The following is a 26,649-nucleotide window of genomic DNA, read 5'->3' as shown; positions in this document are numbered from 1 at the left end:
GGTCAATGGGAATGTGTCACCTGCTCGGATGAATCACATTTTTTATTACACCAGGTTAATAGTTGTATCCAATTATGCCACCATTCAGGCAAACAGCTCCTCAAAACTTGCAATGTGCCACTGTCATAAGCCAGTGGGAGCAGTATTGTGCTAAGGGGGACATTCGCCTGGGTCTCCATGAAACCTGTATTGGCAACAGAGAGCACTATGAGAGCTGTTGATTACACGAACATTATTGCAGACTACCTGCTTCCCTTCACACTCGATACCTTCCCAAATGGTAATATCATCTTCAAGCTAGTTAGCTTTTCACACCATAAGACCAGAACTATGCTAAAGTGGGTTGAAAAAGGTATTACTGAATCTATGTTGATACTTAGGCTCCAAAATTCACCTGATCTAAAACTCTACGGATAGTATGCTTCTGGGATACTCTCAGGTGTCAGTTCTGCATCCAAAATCCACCAGCCTGTAATTTAAGGGAATTGCATAACCTCTGGTGTAGCATACCACTGGAAACTGGCCAAGGATTTGTCGAATCCATGTCATGCTGAACCACTTCTGTATTGTGTTCCAAATGTGGACCAATAAGCTATAAGCACATGGTCATAATTTGAAGTGTATGCACAACAAACCAGCCTAACACATAAGGCCAACCTTAGCATACATACATGTTCCCAAGCCCCCCTGCTGGCCAGTTGATATTCCAGGAAGGTGAACAGACTCAATTCATCATGCTGTCGGCGACACACACCCTCAGAGTGACATATTTTGAGATAGTCGCTGAGTGTCCCTTGGCTGTGCTTTGAAGTGTTTGCACGCATTTACAAGTAAACAATATTAACATGCAGAGGGTGATGAACTGGTGCCTACACATTCGTTATGCAGTTGCTAATTTTGTAGTACACGGAATGTGAGATGCTCCCACTGCACGTTGGAGAAGAAAACCAAGAAGGAAATTGATAAAGTGAAGGAGAAAGGAGAGGGAGAGATGTTCTTAGTACAGTGATCGGTGGGTAGCAATCACGAACTCAGCCAATCATAATAAAGCTAACCAAAGCCCTTGTCTTAAGTGAGGAAAGAAAGAGTACACAAAGTTTTTACATAGACATGGGAAATAAAATTGACAGATATTCTGCCGTAATTTGTGGACTGGAAGAGTCTTTCATCTGAGGCTGTGGGAGACAGTTCAAATCTTTGCTGGAAAGGTCAGTCAACAGCCATCACCAGAAAACAACAACTACACACTAGAACCTAATGACCCAGCTCAGCAGAATGCAGGTATAATATTTGCTTGCTAACCCGGAGCTAGATAAAGGAAGCTTACAGTTTAATATCCTATCGAAATAGAGGTCATTAGAGTCAGCAGAGCTGAATAAAGGATCTGGATGGTAACTGCTGTAGCAGCAGCATTTCTAATAAATGTCCAGCAATGTTATAAACTCCCCTATTTCCAAAATAATTCAAGCATGCTAAGAAGCACCAGGTATTCTTGTTCATCAGTGTAATTAACTGTTTAAAGTTACACAGAATACATGTTCTCTCTTTTACCTCAATTAAAATTTTCTGCACAGGTCCATTGAAAACCCTAAAAAAAATATCTATCTAGTATTTAATCTAGGTCTGGTGTCAACAGCAGGAGATAATACATACAACATACAGTTCATGGTAAGCATAGGGCAATCTCAATGCTAAAATTATTCCCACTGAGGTAACCAGAAAGGGTTATGTAATATTTATGCTCATCAGTGTATCACATCTGGAGAGGGAGGGAGGGAGGGGCTTAGAGGAAGGCAAGGGCATGCCAACTCCAATAGGACTATGCGCCTAGTAAAATACTATGTTGTTCAAGTGCACAACAACGACAATTTGTTACACATGCAGTTACTCCAAGTTGAGTAAACACACAAACATTTTCCATTTTAAAAGGTTGTTTAGGAGCTTAAAGACTTCAGATATGCAAGCGCGATTTCGGACATTTCTGTAATACGAACCTAAAATGCTAAAGTAATGGGTAGTTTGCAAATAAAAGTTGGACAAACTAACAAAGAGTGAGTGCATCATAGGGAATATTTAGCTTGCTCAAAATCAGAACTCATAAATTCTGTTTATTGTAAGTGATGATATTATTTGCAGAGACCTCATCAATACTAAGTAAAACTATTTGAACATTTTTGATACATGTTGTTTAGGATCCAATATAGAAACTATTAAATCTGCACTCTGACTGACAAAGTGAAGCAGAATCGTCAGAAAATAGTGAAATATGTCCAAGGAGAATTCGGTGAACACTATGGTTGCCAACTGATTTGGATGAATCCGACGAAGAAGACAGTGCACAGTGGTCAGACTTTGATTTACCGAGGCCCAATAATAAATTTGAAGGATCTCCGGGTCCAAACATAGTTCCCAAAGATACACAGACCATTGAGGATATTTTAGAATTATATATTGGGAATGACCTATTTGAATATATTAGCAATGAAACCAACAAGTACTACAGTCAAAATTGCAATAGAAGGAAACTGGATTTTAAAAAAAATGCCAAATTTGTCGACATTACAGGACCCGAACTTAGAAAATGGTTTGGGCTTGCTATCCTTAAGGAATTGTAAAAAAAGCAAGGATCGATGATTATTGGTCATCAAATCCATAGATAGACACACTGATATTTCGCAAAACGATGTCCCACAACTGATTCAGACAAATATTATCATTTTTTTCATTTTTCCGACAACAATAAGCAAGATGATGCCGACTGGCTTTTCAAAGTGCAATTTGTAATTGATTATTTTTCCAAAAAGTTTAAAGAAACTTTTAATCTAAGTCAAAACATCTCAACTGATGAAGGAATGATACTATGGCATGGAGAGTTAAATTTTAAAGTTTACTATCCATCGAAAATTACAAAATATGGCATGCTCATTCGGATGCTGTGTGATTGGAGTACAGGATACATTTCCCCATTCAAGATATATTCCGGCACTGGACAGCTTTTAGCAAAAACAGTGATGGAACTATTGACACCTTCTTATGGAAAGTGGCAGCACCTCAACATGGATAATTATTATAACAGAGTAGAACTTGCAGAGAAGTTACTCAAAAAGAAAATTAAGTTTGTGGAACGATACGGCAAAATAGAGGATTTCCAGAAAACGCAAATGTCAATGTGTTTGAAGCTTGTCGTCAGTGGAAAGATGAAGTACTCACGCAGGTATGGAGACCTTCGAAAACTAAAACAATACAAATGATCTCTACAATACATAATGCCACTTTGACTGACACTCAAAGAAAATGTAGAAAAATCACTTACACAATAAAAAACCTGAAAGTATATTAGACTACAACTAATATATGAAAGAATGGATCGGGCAGACCAATATTTAAGTTATGAGGGTTGTAACAAAAGTAATGTTCCCATATTTTTTACAAACAGAAGACATTGTTTATTGTTATTAATTTATACATTGTTGAAAAGTTTACACTTTTGTCTATTTTTCAACATAGTCTCCATTTTTTTCGACACACTTTTGAAGACAGTGCTTCAGCTTTTGTATTCCTAAGTTGAAGAAGCCTCCTGCCAACCCATTGAGGAGGCGTGTGACCTCCAATTGGACTTCACCATCGCTCTTGAAGTGTTTGCCACCTGTGTTCCTTCAGCTTGGGGCAGAGGTGATAATCGCTGGGGGTTAAGTCCGGGCTATACGGGGGATGGGGCATAACTGTCCACCCAAATTTCTTCAAAAGCTCCTGTGTTTGACAAGCGACGTGGGATCGAGCATTGTCACGTAGAAGCACTACTCCCTCCATCAGTCGTCCTCTCTGGCGATTCTGAATTGCTCACCGGAGTTTAGTGAATGTTTCACAATATCTGTTTGAGTTTACTGATGTCCCAGGTTGTATGAAATCAATGAGGAGTACGCCCTTCTGATCCCAAAACACAGTCGACATAACCTTTACTGCCGACTGCGTTTGTTGGAATTTCTTAAGTGGCGGGGAACCAGAGTGACGCCACTGAAGAGATTGTTGTTTTGTACCGGGGTGGGGGGTATGAAACACCCATACTTTATCTCCCGTGATGAAAGAGTCCAACAATGTCTCCTTGTTGCCTCCCCCCTCACACTGTTGAAAGAACCTGCGAGCACAGTCAAGGCATTGCTCCTTGTATCCATCAGTCAGCATCCGGGAGACCCAGCGAGCACACACCTTGCCATAACCCAATGTTTCTGTTAAAGTTCTTTCAATTGTGCAGTGGGAAGCTTCAGGAATTGCATTCAACAAGTTCATGGACAGTGACCCTCCGATCTTTGAGCAGCTCACTGTTGACCTTATGAACAATTGCATCCAAAACCAGTGGTCTTCCACTCCGTTCTTCATCATGAACTTCCAAGCGACCCTCAGCAAAAGCCCTGCACCATTTGTGGACATGCTAAAAGGACATGCCCTCTTCACCGTAAACTTCAGTCAGTTGCCAATGAATCTCCACGGGCAGTAACTTCCTTGCGTGGAGAAACCAGAGTACAGCTCGAAACTCACACTTGACAGGAGCGGTGATCAACACTTCCATCTCTGATAGCTGCCAAGCCAACACTGAGCGACATAGCGAATCACGGACTGATGGGCTCGAGAGTGGGGAAACCACTGCACACGGCCCTGTTGTCAGATTTAGCCTAGCAAATTCCCTCAAGGCTGTAGCTCATTAGAAACCTCACTTTTGGTACAACCCTCGTATTACCCTACATATAGAAAAACTTTAAAATGGTCAAAAAATGTTTGCATGTACCTCCTAAATTGCGCATTATTTAATACTTCCGTACATGGCAATATTTCAATACAGAATACAAGAGTCTCCGACATCATGATTTTTTATTCAAAGCGTCTGATTCGTAGATAAAAGACCATGCACCTGCATCTGAGCAAAACTTGGGGGTTGCCACTACATCGCGTACGTCTCATCATGATCCAGCTGACAGACTTTCTGGTCACATAAAGCAACACCAGCTAATACTTATTTCTGAAATGAATAAATGAAAATAAAGGAACTGCCATGTATGTTCCAAAAATAAAAAAAAGGAGAAAAACAAACTTAATGTGCAGGCCTTGTGGAGTTGCATTACATCTTGGAGACTGTTTTGCTGCATATCATACGAAAGAGAAATACTAAGTACCAAAGACAATGCAAATAAACAAATATATGCAACAAACAAATTTTGTATTTATTTACATATGTATATCTTCGAAATTTCATGAAAGTAGGATAACAGGGTTGTGAATTTATGACAACTAATGATGAGATTAGTAAAACTTAACAATCTATAATCTGCTGACAATGCCAAGAACGGCTGGCGTAAAACCAAGTAATCCGAATTAACGCTGCCGGCACCAAGTGAATACATTTGTACGAGACATGCAGACGGCAAAAGCGAATAAATTTGTATGAGACGGGCGGATGGCAAAGTGTTAAGTAAAATTCAACAATGGAAAATCCTGGATGGAATATAACAATATTATGAAAAGGATTGTTGCTACTCACCATATAGCAGAGATGCTGAGTCACAGATAGACACAACAAGAAGACTGTCAGAAAATAAGGTTCCTGCCAACAAGGCCTTCATTGGAGAGAACACACACACACACACACACACACACACACACACACACACACACGACCACAGTCTCTGGCCTCAGCCACTCCCTGGCTGCCGAGGCCAGAGACTGTGTGTGTGTGTGTGTGTGTGTGTGTGTGTGTGTGTGTGCGTGCGTGCGTGTGCATGCGCATGTTCTATCACCAACGAAGGCCTTGTTGGCTGAAAGGTCATTTTCTGACTGTTTTTGTTGTGCCTATCTATGACTCAGCATCTCTGCTATATGGTGAGTAAGTAAGTAATACAAGTAAGTAATATAAGTAAGTAATTAATATATAAATGCCTCAGGAGCACACATTCATTCAATAGAAGACAATGCAGGTCAGCTTACAGATGAGAGTTGTTAAAGGCTGTATTGTTTTTCACATTACCTATGAAAAACTCCATGACAAAAATGTAATAAGGTTTACGTACTTCACACCGCTCTTCATCGGCTTCTGCAAAGTCATTCTCTTTTACATCTGTCATTACTCTTTTGTGATGTACTTTTTTCCTCGGTGGGTAGTAAACTCTTAGATTCCGAATTCTTGGTTCGGCATCAGTTTTAAGAATTCTTGGCTTGAATGGTTTACTGGGTGAAATAAAATCTTTGCTGTGTACCTCCATAATATCAAAGGAACTTTTTTCCTGCAAACCAGAAATATTTTACATATAAAATCCACAAATTAGAGGTAAAAGACTGAAGTAAAAGCTTTCAATTGTTTTCCACGTAACTGAAGATAATGGCAACAACAGGCAGCAAAATTTTTAGTCAAAGTATTTTGTGTACACTGAAAACATTTTTTTAAATTTAAGTCTACATTTTAAAGTAATCCCTGTGCCATACTCTTTCAATACAACACGAAAAGAACATCACTGTTGTAATATATGTGGACACAATAATCACAGACAAGACTCGTTTTGCCAACTACCCTGTAGATGATATTATGTGGGTACTTCAATATGACAGTTTCAGGAGGGGGGGAGGGGGGTTTGCACTATGGTTGTGTAAGGAACTGGTCGAGGCAGAGGTTTGGGGCTGAACTACCTAGTTTATGACAGTGCCAGCTTAAGCAAGCAATAAAACAGTAACTGTTATCAAATGCTTTGCAAACTCCACTTTGCTTGGGGTTGTGTTTTGCTTCTAGGTTTCTTATTTTGAAAGAAGAGAAGATGCTAATCCTGATTCATCAAGAAGTTAAAGAACTACTCTCACAAAAACAGAAGGGAGTGGTAAATGCGTCTACGTAAATGTTATAGGAGTCCAAATTTCTCCTCATTTTGCTCAGTTTAGGGCTGCTAAGAATAGTGTTGATGATAAAACAGAATCGCTTTCCATCAAAGAATTTGTCAGCATTCTGATGAAGGCTAGTGGAAGCTGTGGAGTTGATGACAAATTCTTCAGAATTCTAACATGGTTGAACTAGCACCTCATTTTTCAGGGGCTGTTAATACACAACTGAATTCAAGTTCAAATTTAAGTGCTCATGGCTGTTCAAGCTTGAGCCCCAATGACCAACTTTTAGTGTGCCCAAAACTGAATCATCATCATTTATGGTATAATCAATCAAAGACAAATCTCATGTTGGCAAAAATATACTGAAAAATGAACGATGCAGGCACATAAAACCGCAGTCACAGAATTTTTTTGGTGTTTGTGACAAAACAGATAAAGCAACAAGTTTGAGGCAAAATGAAGGGGAGAAAACTTTATACAGTAGTACAGGATAGAGGAACAGGAGTGCTCCTACATGAAGAATAAAAGGAAGAAAGACATGAACAAAATTCTTAATTAACCGCTCATCTCTTCCCATCCCTCCACAAATGCAGAGTTCATTGTAGAGTTTGAGTCAGAAGGGTGAATAATAGATGGTTAAGGAATAGGCAACAAAGATCCCTGCTCAATGTGATGAACCATGGAAGAATCATTCTGTCAACCCCTTTCTGTCATAGTTCTGATAATCAATTAAAGTAGCATTCTTAACATATATTACCTTTTTATGTATATTTATACTATTCCTTTCTGATGTTTTATAACATGTCTTAGATTTTGTAATGGAATTATGGCAGCATTTAACATTACATTGTAGACTGATGGTAGACTGTGTGTTATGCTTGCAGCTCTTGGAAGGTCTCCTACACTTTGCATTAGGCACAGGCCTCTCTTCTTGTTGCTCTCTGAAAACATAGCAAAGTACTGTACAAGATAACGTTGTGCATAAGCATGTATGGCAGTTACTGTAAATTGGTAACTAGTAACAACAAAATACACTCCTGGAAATGGAAAAAAGAACACATTGACACCGGTGTGTCAGACCCACCATACTTGCTCCGGACACTGCGAGAGGGCTGTACAAGCAATGATCACACGCACGGCACAGCGGACACACCAGGAACCGCAGTGTTGGCCGTCGAATGGCGCTAGCTGCGCAGCATTTGTGCACCGCCGCCGTCAGTGTCAGCCAGTTTGCTGTGGCATACGGAGCTCCATCGCAGTCTTTAACACTGGTAGCATGCCGCGACAGCGTGGACATGAACCGTATGTGCAGTTGACGGACTCTGAGCGAGGGCGTATAGTGGGCATGCGGTAGGCCGGGCGGACGTACCGCCGAATTGCTCAACACGTGGGGCGTGAGGTCTCCACAGTACATCGATGTTGTCGCCAGTGGTCGGCGGAAGGTGCACGTGCCCGTCGACCTGGGACCGGACCGCAGCGACGCACGGATGCACGCCAAGACCGTAGGAGCCTACGCAGTGCCGTAGGGGACCGCACCGCCACTTCCCAGCAAATTAGGGACACTGTTGCTCCTGGGGTATCGGCGAGGACCATTCGCAACCGTCTCCATGAAGCTGGGCTACGGTCCCGCACACCGTTAGGCCGTCTTCCGCTCACGCCCCAACATCGTGCAGCCCGCCTCCAGTGGTGTCGCGACAGGCGTGAATGGAGGGACGAATGGAGACGTGTCGTCTTCAGTGATGAGAGTCGCTTCTGCCTTGGTGCCAATGATGGTCGTATGCGTGTTTGGCGCCGTGCAGGTGAGCGCCACAATCAGGACTGCATACGACCGAGGCACACAGGGCCAACACCCGGCATCATGGTGTGGGGAGCGATCTCCTACACTGGCCGTACACCACTGGTGATCGTCGAGGGGACACTGAATAGTGCACGGTACATCCAAACCGTCATCGAACCCATCGTTCTACCATTCCTAGACCGGCAAGGGAACTTGCTGTTCCAACAGGACAATGCACGTCCGCATGTATCCCGTGCCACCCAACGTGCTCTAGAAGGTGTAAGTCAACTACCCTGGCCAGCAAGATCTCCGGATCTGTCCCCCATTGAGCATGTTTGGGACTGGATGAAGCGTCGTCTCACGCGGTCTGCACGTCCAGCACGAATGCTGGTCCAACTGAGGCGCCAGGTGGAAATGGCATGGTAAGCCGTTCCACAGGACTACATCCAGCATCTCTACGATCGTCTCCATGGGAGAATAGCAGCCTGCATTGCTGCGAAAGGTGGATATACACCGTACTAGTGCCGACATTGTGCATGCTCTGTTGCCTGTGTCTATGTGCCTGTGGTTCTGTCAGTGTGATCATGTGATGTATCTGACCCCAGGAATGTGTCAATAAAGTTTCCCCTTCCTGGGACAATGAATTCACGGTGTTCTTATTTCAATTTCCAGGAGCGTACGAAAATTATACCATGAACAGACTAGTGAAGAGTGTGTTTTGTTTCTATCGTCCCCCTCATTCATAAAAATGGTTTATTTATAAATACAATTACCAATGATGAAAGGTGTAAGTGAATTTGTTTACCATATAATCAGTTCACAGCATAACTACATGCCTAATTACTAACAGCTTTGCCACAGAAATAATGCATAAAATATAAATTCTCTTTTAGTAATAAAACTATTCCGGCAATGACATATTTTCTACAGCAAATTGGACCATGGACCACTGGGTACTTCACTTCACAATGTGTGTTCAGACAGTTGAATGCCGCTGCACGAGAGAGAGAGAGAGAGAGAGAGAGAGAGAGAGAGAGAGAGAGAGAGTGTGTGTGTGTGTGTGTGTGTGTGTGTGTGTGTGTGTGTGTGTGTGTGTGTGTGTATCTCTTGTAACATCTAAGAGCCCTCATATTTCATATGGAAATATAGTAGGTTTAAATAAAGATAATAAATTTAAAAATACAACCAAAAAAAAAAATTTTAAATGACTGTACAGAAACTGAGATGATGTAAAGAACTGACAGATGTAATTTTAATGCAGAAAACATCCAGTTTTTGGAATCAATGTCTGCACAAAGGATTTTTATTTCTTGCAGATTAATCAAAATTTTAGCTAAAAGAAGTAAGAAGGTTGGTAGTGGTTGTGCTGAAACAGCTACTGAAATCAAATATGATGAGCTGTATTTACGCTGTTCAATGACTGAGGATGTGCATATGTCACACACTCCTCAACTTTTAAGAAAGATGTACTTAACAAGATGCTAAAGAATTCATCTGATCCATTATAAGAAAGCTTATTGTTTAACATCCTGTCCATAATGAGAACATTAGAGACAGAGTACTAACTTGGATTGCACAAGGAAGGGGAAAGATTTGCCTGTGTAGTTCAAGACAAACTGATTTATGAAAAACATGGGAAATCTAAATCAGGAATGAGGGAGAACAGGAAAAAAGCTTTGGGAAAGGTGGACACTGAGGCCTAGAGAGTTGCACAAACAAAGGATATATCACAAGAGACATCCCATGTGTAGATTCCTCCCTCTGATAGACACTTCAACTTCACATTCCCAGTGCTACACTTTTACTCCACCTGCTCTCCCATAAATTCCTTTCCTTTACTCTTACTGTAAGTCCTCCACTTTCTGATGTGATTTTGTCACAGAATTCTTCAAGCAGTTCCAATGCTCAACACATTTCCTGTTTGGTGAGTAATGAACTATTCTTGTATACATATTACATTTCCTTCCTCCACACATAGGTAACGCACATTTTCTTAATTTTTCCTAACCCTGTTCCTTCCACTCACCAGTCTGCACATCCTTCACTTTTTCACCACACACACCAGTCATGCTGCTGCAACAAGGATGGGGGCAGGGGGGGGGGGGGGGGGGATTTTGCTCAACTTTAGTGCTAACAAATCTTGTGTTCTGCTTCACATGTAATTACACTATTGTTATTATATGATAACATGCCTCTCAGTTTCTTTCACAATTTGAATGATTCGAACTTTCCATTTCAGTAGATTCATTTTAATTTACTCCTTTTGAAAAGTTAAACTTGATCTTAGTGTAGACTTAATCACAAACAGTACTTAAAAGTCTCCACTTTACAGAAATTGAACAAGTCCATTCTGAAAGTGTCTCAGTCACAATATTTTTAGAAAATGAATTATTGACAATAATACTTCTTGAGACTAAACTAATATGGTATGACAAAAGAGTCTCAGTCCCATGCTCACAAAGTGGAGTTACCAATAAATGTATTTCATAATTCCATGGAGAAGGGCCTCAATCTGTGACTGAGGCTGTTTCTGCTTACACCAGTGGCAGCTCTGAATACAACTGACTCACATATGTACTTCCTATCTTTTTGCACTTCTTATCTTGTAGGCTACAAGGGAGCGGATTATTGCTGTTTGCCATGTATTGTTGTGATCCAACACAGATTACTGCTTTTTGTGGAAAAAATAATGATGTAATGTGCAAACGGAGACATAGAAATTTGTCTTTAGATTAGTAATCAAAACGTCTTTGGTCCCGGGTTCAAATCCCGCTGCTACTTAAATTTTGATTAATAATCAGCATTAGCAGCCTAAGACTTCTGGCATAAGAAGTCACCCCTCATTCTGCCAATGGCCTTGTCAAAGAGGGTGGAGGAGTGGACAGAGGTTCAGGGCACTCTCTTGCCCTATGGGTGGAAAACTGCCCCTAAAGACGGGAGAAACAGTAATTATTTACAGCATGAGGATGCAGAAGGCAATGGAAACCACTGCATTAATGACACAAACATGTATCCATGGGACATGTGGCCTGTAGCTGAAGAAGTGTTATGATGATCTCTCCATTGGCAAAAGATTCCAGAATAGTCCCCCATTCGGATCTCCGGGCAGGGACTGCCAAAGGAAAGGTTACCATGAGAAAAAGATTGATTAATCAACGGAAGGATAACGTTCTATGAGTCGGGGCATGGAATGTCAGAAGCCTGAACACAGTACGGAAACTAGAAAATCTGAAAAGGGAAATGCAAAGGCTCAATGTAGATTTAGTAGGGGTCAGTAAAGTGAAGTGGAAAGAAAACAAGAATTTCTGGTCAAATGAGTATAGGGTAATATCAACAGCAGTAGAAAATGGTATAACAGGAGTATGATTCGTTATGGATAGGAAGGTACGGCAGAGAGTGTGTTACTGTGAACAGTTTAGTGATAGTATTGTTCTTATGAGAAGCGACAGCAAACCAACAACGATAGTTCAGGTATACATGTTGACGTCACAAGCTGAAGATGAAGAGAGAAAGAAGGTGTATGAGGATATTCAAAGGGTAATACAGTAACTAAAGGGAGATGAAAATCTAATAGTCATGGGAGACTAGAATGCAGTTGTAGGGGAAGGAGTAGAAGAAAAGATTACAGGGGAATATGGGCTTGGGACAAGGAATGAGACAGAAAAAAAGACTAATTGATTCTGTAACAATTTTCAGCTAGTAACAGCAAATACTCTGTTCAAGAATCACAAGAGGAGGAGGTATACTTGGAAAAGGCTGGGTGATGAAGATAGAGATTCTGAAATCAGATACTGGACTGTAAGGCTTACCTAGGAGCAAATATAGACTCAGATCACAACATAATAGTGACGAAGAGTAGGCTGAAGTTTAAGACATTAGTCAGGAAGAATCAACACGCAAAGAAGTGGGATAAGGAAGTACTACGGAATGATGAGATGCACTTGAACTTCTCTAAAGCTACAGATACAGCAATAAGGAATAGCTCAGTAAGCAGTACAGTTGAAGAGGAATGGACATCCCTAAAAAGGGCAATAACAACATTTGGGAAAGAAAACATAGGTACAAAGAAGGTAACTGCGAAGAAACCATGGGTACAGAAGAAATACTTCAATTGGTCAACGAAAGGAGGAAGTACAAAACTGTTACGGGAAACTCAGGAACAGAGAAATACAAGTCGCTGAGGAATGAAATAAATAGGAAGTGCAGGGAACCTAAGACTAAATGGCTGCAGGAAAAATGTGAAGACATCGAAAAAGAAATGATTGTCAGAAGGACAGACTCAGCATACAGGAAAGTCAAAACAACCTTTGGTGACATTAAAAGCAAGGGTGATAACATCAAGAGTGCAACGGAAATTCCACAGTTAAATGCAGAGGAGAGAACTGATAGGTGGAAAGAATACAATGAAAGCCTCTATGAGGGAGAAGATTTGTCTGATGTGATAGAAGAAGAAACAGGAGTCGATTTAGAAGAGATAAGGGATCCAGTATTAGAATCAGAATCTAAAAGAGCTTTAGAGGACTTAAGGTCAAATAAGGCAGAAAGGATTGATAACGTTCCATCAGAATTTCTAAAATCATTGTGGAACGTGGCAACAAACAACTATTTATGTTGGTGTGTAGAATATATTAGTCTGGCAACATACCATTTGACTTTCTGAAAAGCATCATCCACACAATTCTGATGATTGCAAGACCTGGCAAGTGCGAGAATTACTGCACAATCAGCTTAACAGCTCATGCATCCAAGTTGCTTACAAGAATAATATACAGAAGAATGGAAAAGAAAACTGAGGATGCACTACATGATGATCAGTTTGGCTTTAGGAAAGGTAAAGGCATGAGAGAGGCAATTCTGACATTGCGGTTAATAATGGAAGCAAGACTTGAGAAAAATCAAGACACATTCATAGGATCTGGCAACCTGGAAAAAGTGTTTGACGATGTAAAATGGTGCAAGATGTTTGAAATTCTGAGAAAAGTAGGGGTAAGGTATAGTGAGAGACGGGTCATATACAATATGTACAACAGTAAAGAGGGAATAATAAGAGTGGACGACCAAGAACGAAGTGCTCATAATAAAAAGGGTGTAAGACAAAGATGTAGACTTTTTCCCCTACTGTCCAATTTGTACATTGAGGAAGCAATGATGGAAATAAAAGAAAGGTTCAGGAGCAGAATTAAAATTCAAGGTGAAAGGATATCAATGACAAGATTCACTGATGACATTGCTATCCTGAGTGAAAGTGAAGAAGAATTACATGATCTGCTGAATGGAATGAACAGTCTAAGGAGTAAAGATTATGGATTGAGAGTAAATTGAAGAAAGACGAAGGTAATGAGAAGTAGTAGAAATGAGAACAGCGAGAAACTTAACATCAGGATTAATGATCATGAAGTAGATGAAGTTAAGAAATTCTGCTACCTAGGCAGTAAAATAACCAATGACAGACAGAGCAAGAACAGCAAGAGCAGACTCTCAATGGCAAAAAGGGCATTCCTAGCCAAATGAAGTCTACTAATATCAAATATCGGCCTTAATTTGAGGAAGAAATTTCTGAGAATATACGTCTGGAGTAGTGCTGTATGGTAGTGAAACATGGACTGTGGGGAAACTGGAACAGAAGAGAATCCAAGCATTTGCGATGTGATGCTACAGACAAATGTTGAAAATTAAGTGGACTGGTAAGGTCAGGAATTAGGAGGTTCTGTGCAGAATCGGAGAGGAAAGGAATATGTGAAAAACACTGGTAAGGAGAAGGGACAGGATGATAGGACATCTATTAAGGCATGAGGGAATGGCTTCCATGGTACTAGAGGGAGCTGTAGAGGGCAAAAACTGCAGAGGAAGACAGAGACTGGAATACATCCAGCAAATAATTGAGGACATAAGTTGCAAGTGCCAGTCTGAGATGAAGAGGTTAGCACAGGAGAGGAATTTGTGGTGGGCTGCGTCAAACCAGTCGGAATACTGATGGGAAAAAGAGAGAGAGAGAGAGAGAGAGAGAGAGAGAGAGAGAGAGAGAGAGAGGAAGAAATATGAGATCAAACAGGCAACACTGATAGCCAAGACTTTTATGAATTATAAGGGCACTGTAATCAGGTATAATTCTTTCCTTCATTGCTACAAAGACTTCTGTCTTGAAAACAATTGATAATGAAGCATGACTGAATCTATAATATACAGTGCTATTACAAATGATTGAAGCGATTTCATAAATTCACTGTAGCTCCATTCATTGACATATGCTCACGACACACTACAGATACGTAGAAAAACTCAAAAGTTTTGTTCGGCTGAAGCCGCACTTCAGGTTTCTGCCGCCAGACCGCTCGAGAGCGCAGTGAGACAAAATGGCGACAGGAGCCGAGAAAGCGTATGTCGTGCTTGAAATGGACTCACATCAGTCAGTCATAACAGTGCAACGACACTTCAGGACGAAGTTCAACAAAGGTCCACCAACTGCTAACTCCATTCGGCGATGGTATGCGCAGTTTAAAGCTTCTGGATGCCTCTGTAAGGGGAAATCAACGGGTCGGCCTGCAGTGAGCAAAGAAACAGTTGAACGCATGTGTGCAAGTTTCACGCGTAGCCCGCGGACATGCTGGAAAATTGGCTCATGCCACAACTGGAGACTGACAGCGCCAACTTCATCTTTCAACAGGATGGTGCTCCACCGGACTTACATCATGATGTTCGGCATTTCTTAAACAGGAGATTGGAAAACCGATGGATCGGTCGTGGTGGAGATCATGATCAGCAATTCATGTCATGGCCTCCACGCTCTCCCGACTTAACCCCATGCGATTTCTTTCTGTGGGGTTATGTGAAAGATTCAGTGTTTAAACCTCCTCTACCAAGAAACATGTCATAACTGCGAGCTCGCATCAACGATGCTTTCGAACTCATTGATGGGGACATACTGCGCCGATTGTGGGAGGAACTTGATTATCGGCTTGATGTCTGCCGAATCACTAAAGGGGCACATACTGAACGTTTGTGAATGCCTAAAAAAACTTTTTGAGTTTTTGTATGTGTGTGCAAAGCATTGTGAAAATATCTCAAATAATAAAGTTATTGTAGAGCAGTGAAATCGCTTCAATCATTTGTAATAACCCTGTATATCAGATGACAGAGATCACTATAAACAGAAGCAAAAGAAACAAGTTTCTTGTCACAGAAGCTCCGACAATGAATGTTTTTTGACTTTAAGACTTTCTGGCTGATTTTTTATAAAAAAAAACTTGCCCATCAGAAAGAGTTGCTAAGAGAATTGGCTGAAGGCAGCCAAGTGAAAGAAGCAAAATAAACTAAAATAAAATAGTCGCGCCCAAAATCTTTGCAGAAGATTCTCCCCTAATTTAATTTTTAAATTATCACTGTTCACAATTAGTTTCTTATCTACAAACACAATCATTTATTTGTTGTAAAGGCTGAAGAATGTTATCAACATTTAAGTGACATATAGGTACAATCAATATTTTCTACACCAAAGCTACCACTTTTCTTTTTTTTTTTATGTTGACTCACCTAGGCCTCCCCACTCTAACATCTCGGATTTCGTTAAAATTTTATGTGAACTTTCGCACATGTCCCCAATGAATGTTGGTAAAGTTTAACAATTGTTGAAGCATTACTGACTGACGTATTTTTATGCAAATCAAGCTTTAACTGATTTTATGGAAATTTGGAAAGCAGTATGTTATTGATATTTTATATTGGAAAATATATGTTGCTAAGTTTTTATGTCCAAAGTTTCATGTTTCTTATCGCTTTAATCAACAAGACATAAGAAGCCAAACTAAAAACTTTATTCACAGTGCGATTTTTCTGGCTACTTTGCCTTAATTCATGTAGCATTGTCAACCCTTGTTGGAAATTGAACTCACTGTTCTTGTGGAGCTTAAAACACATTGTTTAGAATGAGACTGGTTTTGAAGCTTCAACAGAAAACTGTATTTTTGAAAGAAGTGTTAAACACACCATACACCATATTTTCAACTTTTTACAAAACTCATCATCTTTCCAAAGAATTTGTAGATTATTGGAAAATGGTAGATGAATGAAATTTTATATTCCACATCCTTGTGCTACTGAGATATTGCATATTCAGTTTCACGTTCAGTATGCATTTACCTTACGAGACAGATATAAACATCCAAAGTTTACCTTTTTTGTGCCACGATTGTCACACTCAAATTTGATTCAAATTATCTCGCTTTGTTAGCCCATGTTTGATAATCAAATCCACTTTGTTTTGCAGATAGACCATGGTCTTTCTAATGAACCCAGTTTAAAGAGTAATTTATTCAGCATTGGAAAGTGGTACATAAATGAAACTCTACATTTGAGAATGTTGTATTGTTAGGTTACTGTATGCCAAGTTACAAGTTTGTCATACCATTATCTCCTGAAATCAAAAAGCCAAACTTTAAAATTTTTTTGGGCACCAATTTTTAGGGCAATTTTGTCTGAAATTTTCTGTTTGGAGAAATGTATGATACACACTGTGCTGTATTATAATATATTTATTCACTACTGGTTTCAATCATGGATCAACTTCACAGTGGAAAAATATCTACCTTGACAACTTCACATGGCATACATGCTATTTAACCAGAAAAGTATATGCCATTGCTGTAGTTCTTACCAAATCTTCAGTTTGCTTGTATCATATGATACTGCACTATTACGGCATTGCAATAGCAACATACGACTTAACTGTTGATGGTAGGTTCTGCAACTACCATGGTTGTAATGGGTAAAGAGACTCAGGGTTTGATTCCATAGAGAGAGCCTGTGTGTACATGATAAAAACAAACTGACCAAATGGTAAGAATTGCAGAATGATGTATACTCTCCTGGTTAAACAGGTGGACGCCATATGAAGTTGTTACAATATATATTTTTCCACTGTGAAAATGGTCCATGATTGAAACCGATAGTGGATAAACATATTGTAAGACAGCATGGTGTGTATCATGCATTTCTCCAAATAGATCATACTACTGATAGTAACTTGAAATTTTTTTTAGAATTTTCTGTCTGACTACAGCTCATAAAATTCTTTTCATTATTATTCAGACAATGGAAACTCCAGTATTCTTAAGAGAACACATAAAGTTGTACAAGATGGCCAAATTTCATTTCTTTCAATAAAATATTGCACAAGATAACAGCTTAAAGTTGCCAGAAATTCACACTCACTCTAAGCAAAGTTGCACATGGAGTCAATCAGGTGCCTGGATTTCGGCCGTATTGCTTCCATGAATGTTAAACTTTACCAATGTTCATTGATGACAAGTGTGAAAGTTCATATAAAATTTCATCAAAATCCTTGATGGCCGAGCAGGAAAATACCCCGAAATTAGGCAATTTAACATGGAATGATCCACATTTAATAACAGATTAATAAATTTTTTTTTTTTTAATTTCAACTACATGGCAGTGAATCAGGCCTTTCAAAAATGTACACACAATTATTTGCACTGTTTGCTGCGTGGTTGGTGTGTTACATTCAAAGAATAGAATATTATTACAAAAATTTTATTTTGATAAACTGTTTTTGTTTCACAATTTTTTTTCTATTATAATTACCTTCCAGAAATAGGGCCCGGGTTGTATTTCTCACAAGTATGTGTAAGAGCACTATTTGTTGTCTCAGATGAACAATGAAATCCCTGTCTGAGTGAACCATCAGAACTGAGTGGAGAGTGGCACTCTGTACTTGGTTTCTTCCCTCGTCGTGTTGAAGCACTACTGAACTTACTATGGGAAGGTGCTGATGTGTCTACCACCTTTCTAGCACTTTTTATACGCTTATAGTGCTTAGACATTTGCCAATAAATCATGTTCTGGCTGATGATGTCAGTCGATGTTGGTGCAAATACTAGAAGAAAATACAAAAACATGAAATCATACACAACAACATGCCAATACACGATTTGTATGCCTAATCATTCTTATCATTGTTTCTGCACAATGCAAGCAATGAGAAAGTTATTATTGCCTAAACAATGGTCTTGTTAAAAACTCGTAAATTGTTTTTAAAGATTAGATTAGATGTGCTTTTTGCTCCATTATATCCACAGCAAGGAGCTCCTCCAGGATGCAGAAAATGTCAGAATACAGAAATGCACAAAAAATATTTACAAAGAAAAACAAATATGCTAATCTACTTTACAAAGATTCCAAATGAAATGGTCCTCATGGATGTGGAATAAGTAAAAATTTCTACAATATATTTTCATTTAAAAAGATAATATCAAACTTGCTACAAAAAACATTTATGTTTAGAACATTGAGGTACATACAATAATTCTTGTTATTGTAGCCACGCATCAGCAAACAGAAAAATTATTATACATTTTTTGACATGGAAAACTTTATCTAGGTTTTATGAATTAACCCATTAAGAGGAACTGTACATTCGGAGTAATTCTTATTGAAGCATCTACATGGTTAGATATGTGTACGCACAGATACATAGCAGCATAAACCCTCACATATAGTCACACAGGAAGAATAAGTATAAATGACCAAATAATTCTTTTATTCAGCTGCCTGACCACCAGTGAAAACATAGGTAACCAACTACATTTTAACACATTTAATTTACTCAATCAGTTTAGGGGAAATTCTGATGCCACACAAAATGATAATATTTTCTGCACATTAATTTATAACTGGCTAAAACTGATGACAGAGACTCCACAAAATGAGGGATGTCAAATTGTTGGAAAAAAACTGTTGAAATAGGTTGTACAGTAATTTATTTGTTTTAAGAATCACATTCTAGTATATCACCTGGCTAGAGGTAATCATGTAACAATGGGTGTTGCCTCTGATGACTCACTCTATTGTTCTTTCCCTCAATTTTTGTGGTCACAGTTGGATATTTGACTTTACTTATGAAAGATTATTGTTGTGGCGGTATTACTCTTCATTTCCATATACTTCAATATCTCTCTTCCTACCGTCAAGTGAGGTGGCACAGTGATGAAACGAATACTTATATTTTGGAAGAGCGACAGCCAAATCCCTGTCAAGCCTTCCAGATGTAGTTCCATATTTCCCTTAAATCTATAAGATATTAAATGTCAGAAAAGTTCTTTGAAAAACATACAGTCTGCTTCCTGCATGAACCTTGCCCAATTTTAGCACATCCTCACTCTTTAATGACATCGTCACTAGCTCAGTGCTGAACTCTAATCTTTCTTCCATCAATAATATCACTGGATTTACATGTGCAACACGTGTATGGATATTTTGGATTTACGGTATTCTATTTCACTCTCTCTGCTGGTTACACTTGTTTAATGCTTGAAGAGCATTGTGCCCACGTTTAAACGCCAGTAATAGCAAATGTGATAAAACTGCAATCGTAACCCACATCCTTCTTGACACTAGATTTCTCTCACAACCTTCCTCATGTATAGCTCCCACTTGGCTTTTGTAAATATTGTAATACGAGGGGCATTTGCAAAGTCCATGCAAAATATTAACTACTTACTTGTTTGGGGTAAACTTTTTAATTTTTGAACATAGTCTCCTTTTAGACTTAAAAACTTCATCCAATGCTCTTGTAATTTGTTGATCCCTTCCAAATAATAGGAATTGTCCAAGTCTGCAAAATAGCTATTAATTGCTGCAATCACCTCCTCATTTGAATAAAATCTTTGGCCTGCCAGCCATTTCTTCAAACTGGGGAACAAATAGTAGTCTGAGGGAGCCAAGTATGGAGAATAGGGGGGATGTGAAACAATTTGGAATCTATTTCCATTAATTTTGCGACCACAACTGCTGAGGTGCATGCTGGTGCATTGTCGTGATGGAAAAGGACTTTTTTGTGGTCCAATCGCTGGCATTTTTCTTGCAGCTCGGTTTTCAAACTGTCCAACAACGATGAATAATATGCATCTGTGATAGTTTTACCCATTTCCAAATAGTTGATGAGGATTATCCCTTGCGAATCCCAAGAGACAGTTGCCATAACCTTTCCGGCCGAAGGAATGGTCTTCGCCTTTTTTTGTGCAGATTCTCCCCCGGTAACCCATTGTTTAGACTGTGGTTTGGTCTCAGGTGTATAGTAATGTCTCCATGTTTCATCCTGCAGATTCTTCCTGAACAGCTGCAAAACCATCCTTGCAACACTTCACACGATTCCGTTTTTGGTTAAGAGTGAGCAATCACGGAACCCATCTTGCAGATAGCTTTCTCATGTCCAAATGTTTATGCAAAATATTATGTACCCATTCATTCGAGATGCCCACTGCACTAGCAATCTCGCGTACGTTAACTCTTCTGTCATCCGTCACCATATCATGGATTTTATCAATGATTTCTGGATTATCACTTGTGCCTATATGGCCACTCCAAAAATTTTGAAACCACTTATAAACTGTTCTAATCGAAGGTGCAGAGTCACCGTAATGTTTATCAAGCTTCTCTTTGGTCTCCTGAGGCATTTTGCCTTTCTTAAGGTAATGTTTAATCACCACACGAAATTCCTTTTTATCCATTTTTTGACAATCACTCGACTTCCTCGATTCACACGAATACCAAACACAAAGAAATAGACCAATATGGCTGAAACTTGGTGTGCGTTCTATCCAAAGATGCTACTAACTAAATATGACCTTGATACGCGCCGGTGATGCCATCTCTCGGACTTTGCACGGACTTTACAAGCGCCCCTCTTACACTCATTTTCTCTGTTCTTCATTACCAGAATTCCAGACATCTTCCACTTTCTTGACTTATCATTCAAAAATGAAGTGTAATGCCAGAATTATTTAACAGGTGTCTTTACCTTTTCTACAAGCAAACCGATTACCCTTTTCCTATTCAGCTCTTTTTTTATAGCCTTCAGCGCCTCATTCTAGCCAGTTTACAGCAGAAGATTCCCAACTGATCAAATAAAAAGATCTCATATTTATCTCCTTTTGCTTTATTGGTGTGCTGTTGATAGTGTTTTCCTGGAAACTTAAAAATACTGATTATCCATTTCAACTTGTTCACTAATGAGATATTCATGATTTGGACTATCCTCATTCCTTCACAATCTCAACGCCTTCCGTCTCGTCTGCTTCACCTTGTCCCCCTCAATCCAGTGTGCCACCTTCCTGGACGCTGAACTCTTCCTCTCTGACGGCCCCACCCACACATCTGTCCTCATTAAACCAACCAACCACCAACAGCATCTGCGTTTCAACAGCTGCCATCCCTTCCACACCAAAAAATTCCTCCCATACACCCTAACCACCTGTCAACGGAGTATCTGCAGTGATAAGGTCTCGCAGAGGCCTTCACAGACAGGCAGTACCCTCAGATTTAGTCTGTAAATAGATTTCCTGTGTCATAACTCCACACACCCCCAATTTCCTACCACCCCAAGAATCAGTTACAAAGGAGTGTCCCTTTCAGCACCCAATACTGCCCCAGACTGTAACAGTTGAACCACATCTTTCATCAAGGCTTTGATTGTCTATCATTATGCCCTGAAAAGGGGGACATCCTACGCAAAATCCCCCCCCCCCCCCTCCCAGAGTGATATTCTGTCACCTACCCAACTTCCACAACACTCTAGTCTATTCCTATGACATTCCCAATCCCAACCCTTTGTCACAGGAATCATATCCCTATGGAAGACCCAAGTGCAACAACTGCCCAATACATCCACCCTGTTGTCACAAGCTTATCCTACCCCATCAGAGGTCAGGCCACCCGTGAAACCAACTATGTCAGATAGTAGCTCTGCTTCAATCACTGCAAATCTTTTTATATTGGTGTGACGACCAACCAACTGTCTGCCAGGATGAATGGTCACTGCCAAACTATGGCCAAGAGCAAATTTAACCACCCTTTGGCACAACATGCAGCTGAACACAACATGCTCGATTTCAATGGCAGCTTCACAACCCATGCTATCTGGATCCTCCCCTCCACTACTAGCTTTTCTGCTGCCCAGATGGGAGTTAGCCTTAGAACACATTCTCCATTCCCAGAATCAATCCATACTCAACCTATGGCAACACACTTTTCCCACACCCTCCATACAGCAGGTTTCACCACCTATCACCTCCTCCCAATTCATGTCCCCTAGGCCTCATTGTGTGACACTCTATGCCAACATATCTAGTGGTCTTTTCCCTTCCCTGCTCCTCTCCTTTTCCACTCCCCATTACGCCACCCTCCCTCACTAGCAGTCTCTCGACGCTCCGGCAGCCTTGTCCTGCCACCATCTAGTCCCTGCACATGGTGTCAGAGGTCATCGTCCCTGTCTCCGAAATCTATGGGAATTAGGTGACTTGTGTGTGCACAGATGTGGTGCCAAATCCCTCCAACGATCTACCAATGGCTCATTGCATCCATACCACGATGTGTCACTGCTCTTATCTGTGCCAGAGGTGGATATACTGGCTATTAAGTAGCCATGGTGGTCATAATGTTCTGGCTGATCAGTTTACATCATTTGCTTGACCCATTTTTTATTTATCTTCTACACAAAAAGTTATTTGGGATGGTAAAGACAAATTGAACATACTGTAGGCTCCAGTTGGTTTATTTTTCACACTAGAGTGAAGTGCTAACAGGTCAGTGGATAATGAAAAAGTTTAACAGATTAGCTTTAATATGTTTGACATATTTTTTTTCAGTAATGCACATAAACGAGATATTACTGTCAATCAATATAATGCAATGGTAGGCATGTTTTTTATTTCCAAAATAACACTACAAAACAAGGAAATATGACAAAAATGAAAAACATGGAACTTCACAAACAAGTCAACAGAAATTATCACATCCGGGAGAAAAGACAATTTTGGCAAAAAATAACACTAAAATCAGCCATAAAATATAACGATCTTTTCCTTTCCCTACTAATCAAGAACCTTAGTTCAGCATTTTTTCCCTCAGAAGTACCTTCCATAAGGTTGGCAAGATGTCTAATTATTTTGCATGTAATACTTGTGACAGTACTAGCCATACTACATATGCCAGAATTTGAAAATCCTGCTTCCAGCCACAGCATGGGAAGAGCACACAGTTACAAAAAACACCTGGGCTGCCGTAATGACTGGGGTGCTGTAGCACAGCTTGGAGTCAGTCAGCATTAACAGGTGTTGGGAGTCGGTTGTGCCTCTCAGTGAGCAGCGAGTGAAACATCAACTCTGCCTGCAAGGACACAGCTTGCATGGGCCAGGCTGGTGAGTGGCGAGACAGTGCTCTTAGCATTTCACCAGCTGGGCTGCCAGCCATCAAACATTTTTGGGTCGGTACTAATCTGAGTGAGTAGGCACAAGGGAGGATCCCAAATAACAGGATCTCATCCATGTACCCTGTGATCTTAAGCCCTTATGGTTCATTCTGTGGTCAGAGTAGGTCAATCTCAAAGGGTGTTGTGCGGACATTGGTATATTTCCGTGCTCTGTCAACCTCTCGCTAACTATTGCTGGCTTGACCTGTTGTGAAATTTGTTGCACTGTTTACTGGTGAGGCGTGTTTGTAGCAGAGACTTTTACAGCCGAAGAGCAGTTTGCAAGTAAGTGATCTTGTTGTTGTGGGTAGTTAACTACAATTTAGGCTTTGTGTAAAAACTGCTATCCACTGGTGGGGGTTGATTCTGTGTTCATGGGAGCAATTGGATCTTAATTAAAGTGGAGTAGATTCAGGGGTTGTTTATGGTCTTTTTGAATAGCTGAGCATAATATCATATAAGTATCACCCACCCTGCTGCTCTCCCCTTCGGCAGTAAATATCATTTGTGTAATCTATTGTGCGTCATTGGTATTTTGTACTGAGAATTCTTTACAAACGCATCATGTGGACGTGCTTGGCAGTGTATCTTAAAATTGTGGTATTATCCGTTAGCTGCTTTAAACACAGTTTTACTTTTGGTAGGAACCTTGGAGCTTCCCGAAATACAGTATAACCTCATTTGCGCAACCTCGCATAAGATGAACTTGCGGTTAACCCGAAAAAAAATATTGGTCCCACCAGGAATACATTAGTTCTTATGGTATGTTTTATCGGTTAACACGAATTTCAGTTCCTAGCGCAATTAAATTTCACTGTAACACAAACTTCTGACCTTAGAGTATTCTAAAGCATAATTTTTTTTTCCCGAAATGAATGTAGGAAATGTAGCTACAAAGCTAATTATACTTATTGTTGACTCGTTTTTAATGTATTGTAGGTTGGTAGCCGCGATTATCACCTCAACAATCAGCGTATGCTGTACATTGTAAGACATTCTATAATGTGTGCAGCAGCATTTAGGAATGTACTTAGTGCCAGATTTGACAGGTGTTCTGTTAGCTGTATCGAGTTGGAATACTGAATAAAAACTACAGTTACAACCGGTACCGTAGCACGCGAAAATGGCAAAGAGGAAACAGACAGCTCTAAATGTACAGTCAAAGCTTAAGATTCTAGATGAAGTGGACCATGGTACCAAGAAAACAGCAATTGCAGAGCACTTTGGAATACCTAAATCTACTTTACCTACAATTATGAAGAATCGAGAAAAGATTATTAATGCTGCGGCATCAGGTTCTGGAAACAAATCTAAACGACTTCGTACTGCCAAGTATGAAGACATCGAGACATTACTGCTAGAATGGTTCAGTCATATGCGTGCATCTAACATACCTTTAACTGGCCCAGTGATTCAGTCAAAAGCAAATGATATTGCTAAAGATGTGGGCACCGAAGACTTCTGTTGTTCTGCTTGTTGGTTGAATAGGTTCCAAAAAGAGACATTCAATTTCACCTGTACAAATTTGTGGAGAAGCAAATAAAGTTGATGAAGAAAGTGCGAATAGCTGGTTGCACGAATTCAACCGAGTGAGGGAAAAGTATGTCTCGTGTGATGTGTTTAAAATGGATGAAACTGGATTTTTCTACAATCTTTTTCCAAATCACACCCTGGGGATAAATGGTGATAAGTATCACGGTGTAGCACAAAGCAAACAACATGTGACTGTTGTACTGTGTTGTAATGCTGATGGCAGTGAGAAGTTTCGTCCCTGGGTTATCGGTAAATCCGAGAAACCACATTGTTTTAAAAACATAAATATGGACAGTTTACCTTGCATCTACTCTCACCACAAGAAAGCTTGGATCGATGGCACACCATTTTGCAAGTGGCTTCTTCGTTTCAGCAGTCGAATGGTTGCTCAAAATAGACATGTTCTTCTTACATTGGACAGATGTACTACCCATAACGTTCATGATCTGAACGTATCCAACATAAAGGTTCAGTTTTTTCCACCCAATGCCACAAGCTGCCTTCAGCCTTGGACCAAGGCATAATCTCTCTCATAAAGAGAGCTTATCGTAAGCGACTTGTAAGAGCTACAATTCGTGCTGCTGAAAACCATAGTGCAACCCCAAATTGGAATCTTCTTGACACAATAAAAGCCATCACAGCAGCCTGGAGCTCAGTATTGCCACATCATATAGGGAAGTGCTTTAACAGAGCTTGGAGACATAGCAACACTGAAGATGTCCACGAGTTAGAAGAATCCACTTCACCTGATGAATGGACAGTTCTGCAGGACGTTGCGAACCCTGGGATTAGTTTCGAAGAATTCATTAGTGTAGACGACGATGTTGCTGTATGTGCTTCTGTGGAATCTGATGTACCAAAAGCTGTGAATGAGGTGCAAGAAGGACCATCAGAAGAAAGTGAAGAGGAAGAGAATACAGATACCATTCCACCTACCCGTCAGGAGATGTTTAAAGCCTTGGACTGTTTAGAACAGTTCGCTTCAACATCCGACGTCACTGCTGGGTTTACGGACACTATCATTACAATTGGTTGTGAAATTACAAAATATTATCGTTCCCATGAATGTCAACAAAACATGACCGAATTTTTTCCAAGAAAGTAATGTACATAATTTGTGAGTACTTGTAATTTTACAATCACTTCATAGTGTACTGCTGTACATGTATACTTATTAAAATCTGTGTTTTTCACTTAACACGAATTTTTTTAAAACAAA

The 26,649-nt window shown here is 40.0% G+C and overlaps 1 protein-coding gene across 1 annotated transcript in view; it reads right to left on the bottom strand.

Annotated features, from left to right (window-relative positions):
- LOC126259225 (spermatogenesis-associated protein 7 homolog) overlaps positions 1-26,649 on the bottom strand; it is a 107,178-nt gene that overhangs the window by 60,547 nt on the left and 19,982 nt on the right. Inside the window, exons 3-5 of the mRNA XM_049955842.1 lie at positions 18,236-18,527; positions 7,619-7,802; positions 6,060-6,272 (exon numbers count right to left, since the gene is read on the bottom strand). Of these exons, the coding sequence (XP_049811799.1) occupies positions 6,060-6,272; positions 7,619-7,802; positions 18,236-18,527 (689 nt within the window). The remainder of the gene's footprint in view (positions 1-6,059; positions 6,273-7,618; positions 7,803-18,235; positions 18,528-26,649) is intronic.

The sequence above is a fragment of the Schistocerca nitens genome, chromosome 1 (assembly GCF_023898315.1).
Source record: "Schistocerca nitens isolate TAMUIC-IGC-003100 chromosome 1, iqSchNite1.1, whole genome shotgun sequence".
Classification (NCBI taxonomy): domain Eukaryota; kingdom Metazoa; phylum Arthropoda; class Insecta; order Orthoptera; family Acrididae; genus Schistocerca; species Schistocerca nitens.
Note: the sequence above shows the minus strand (reverse complement) of the source record. Positions and strands in the feature narration are given on the sequence as shown.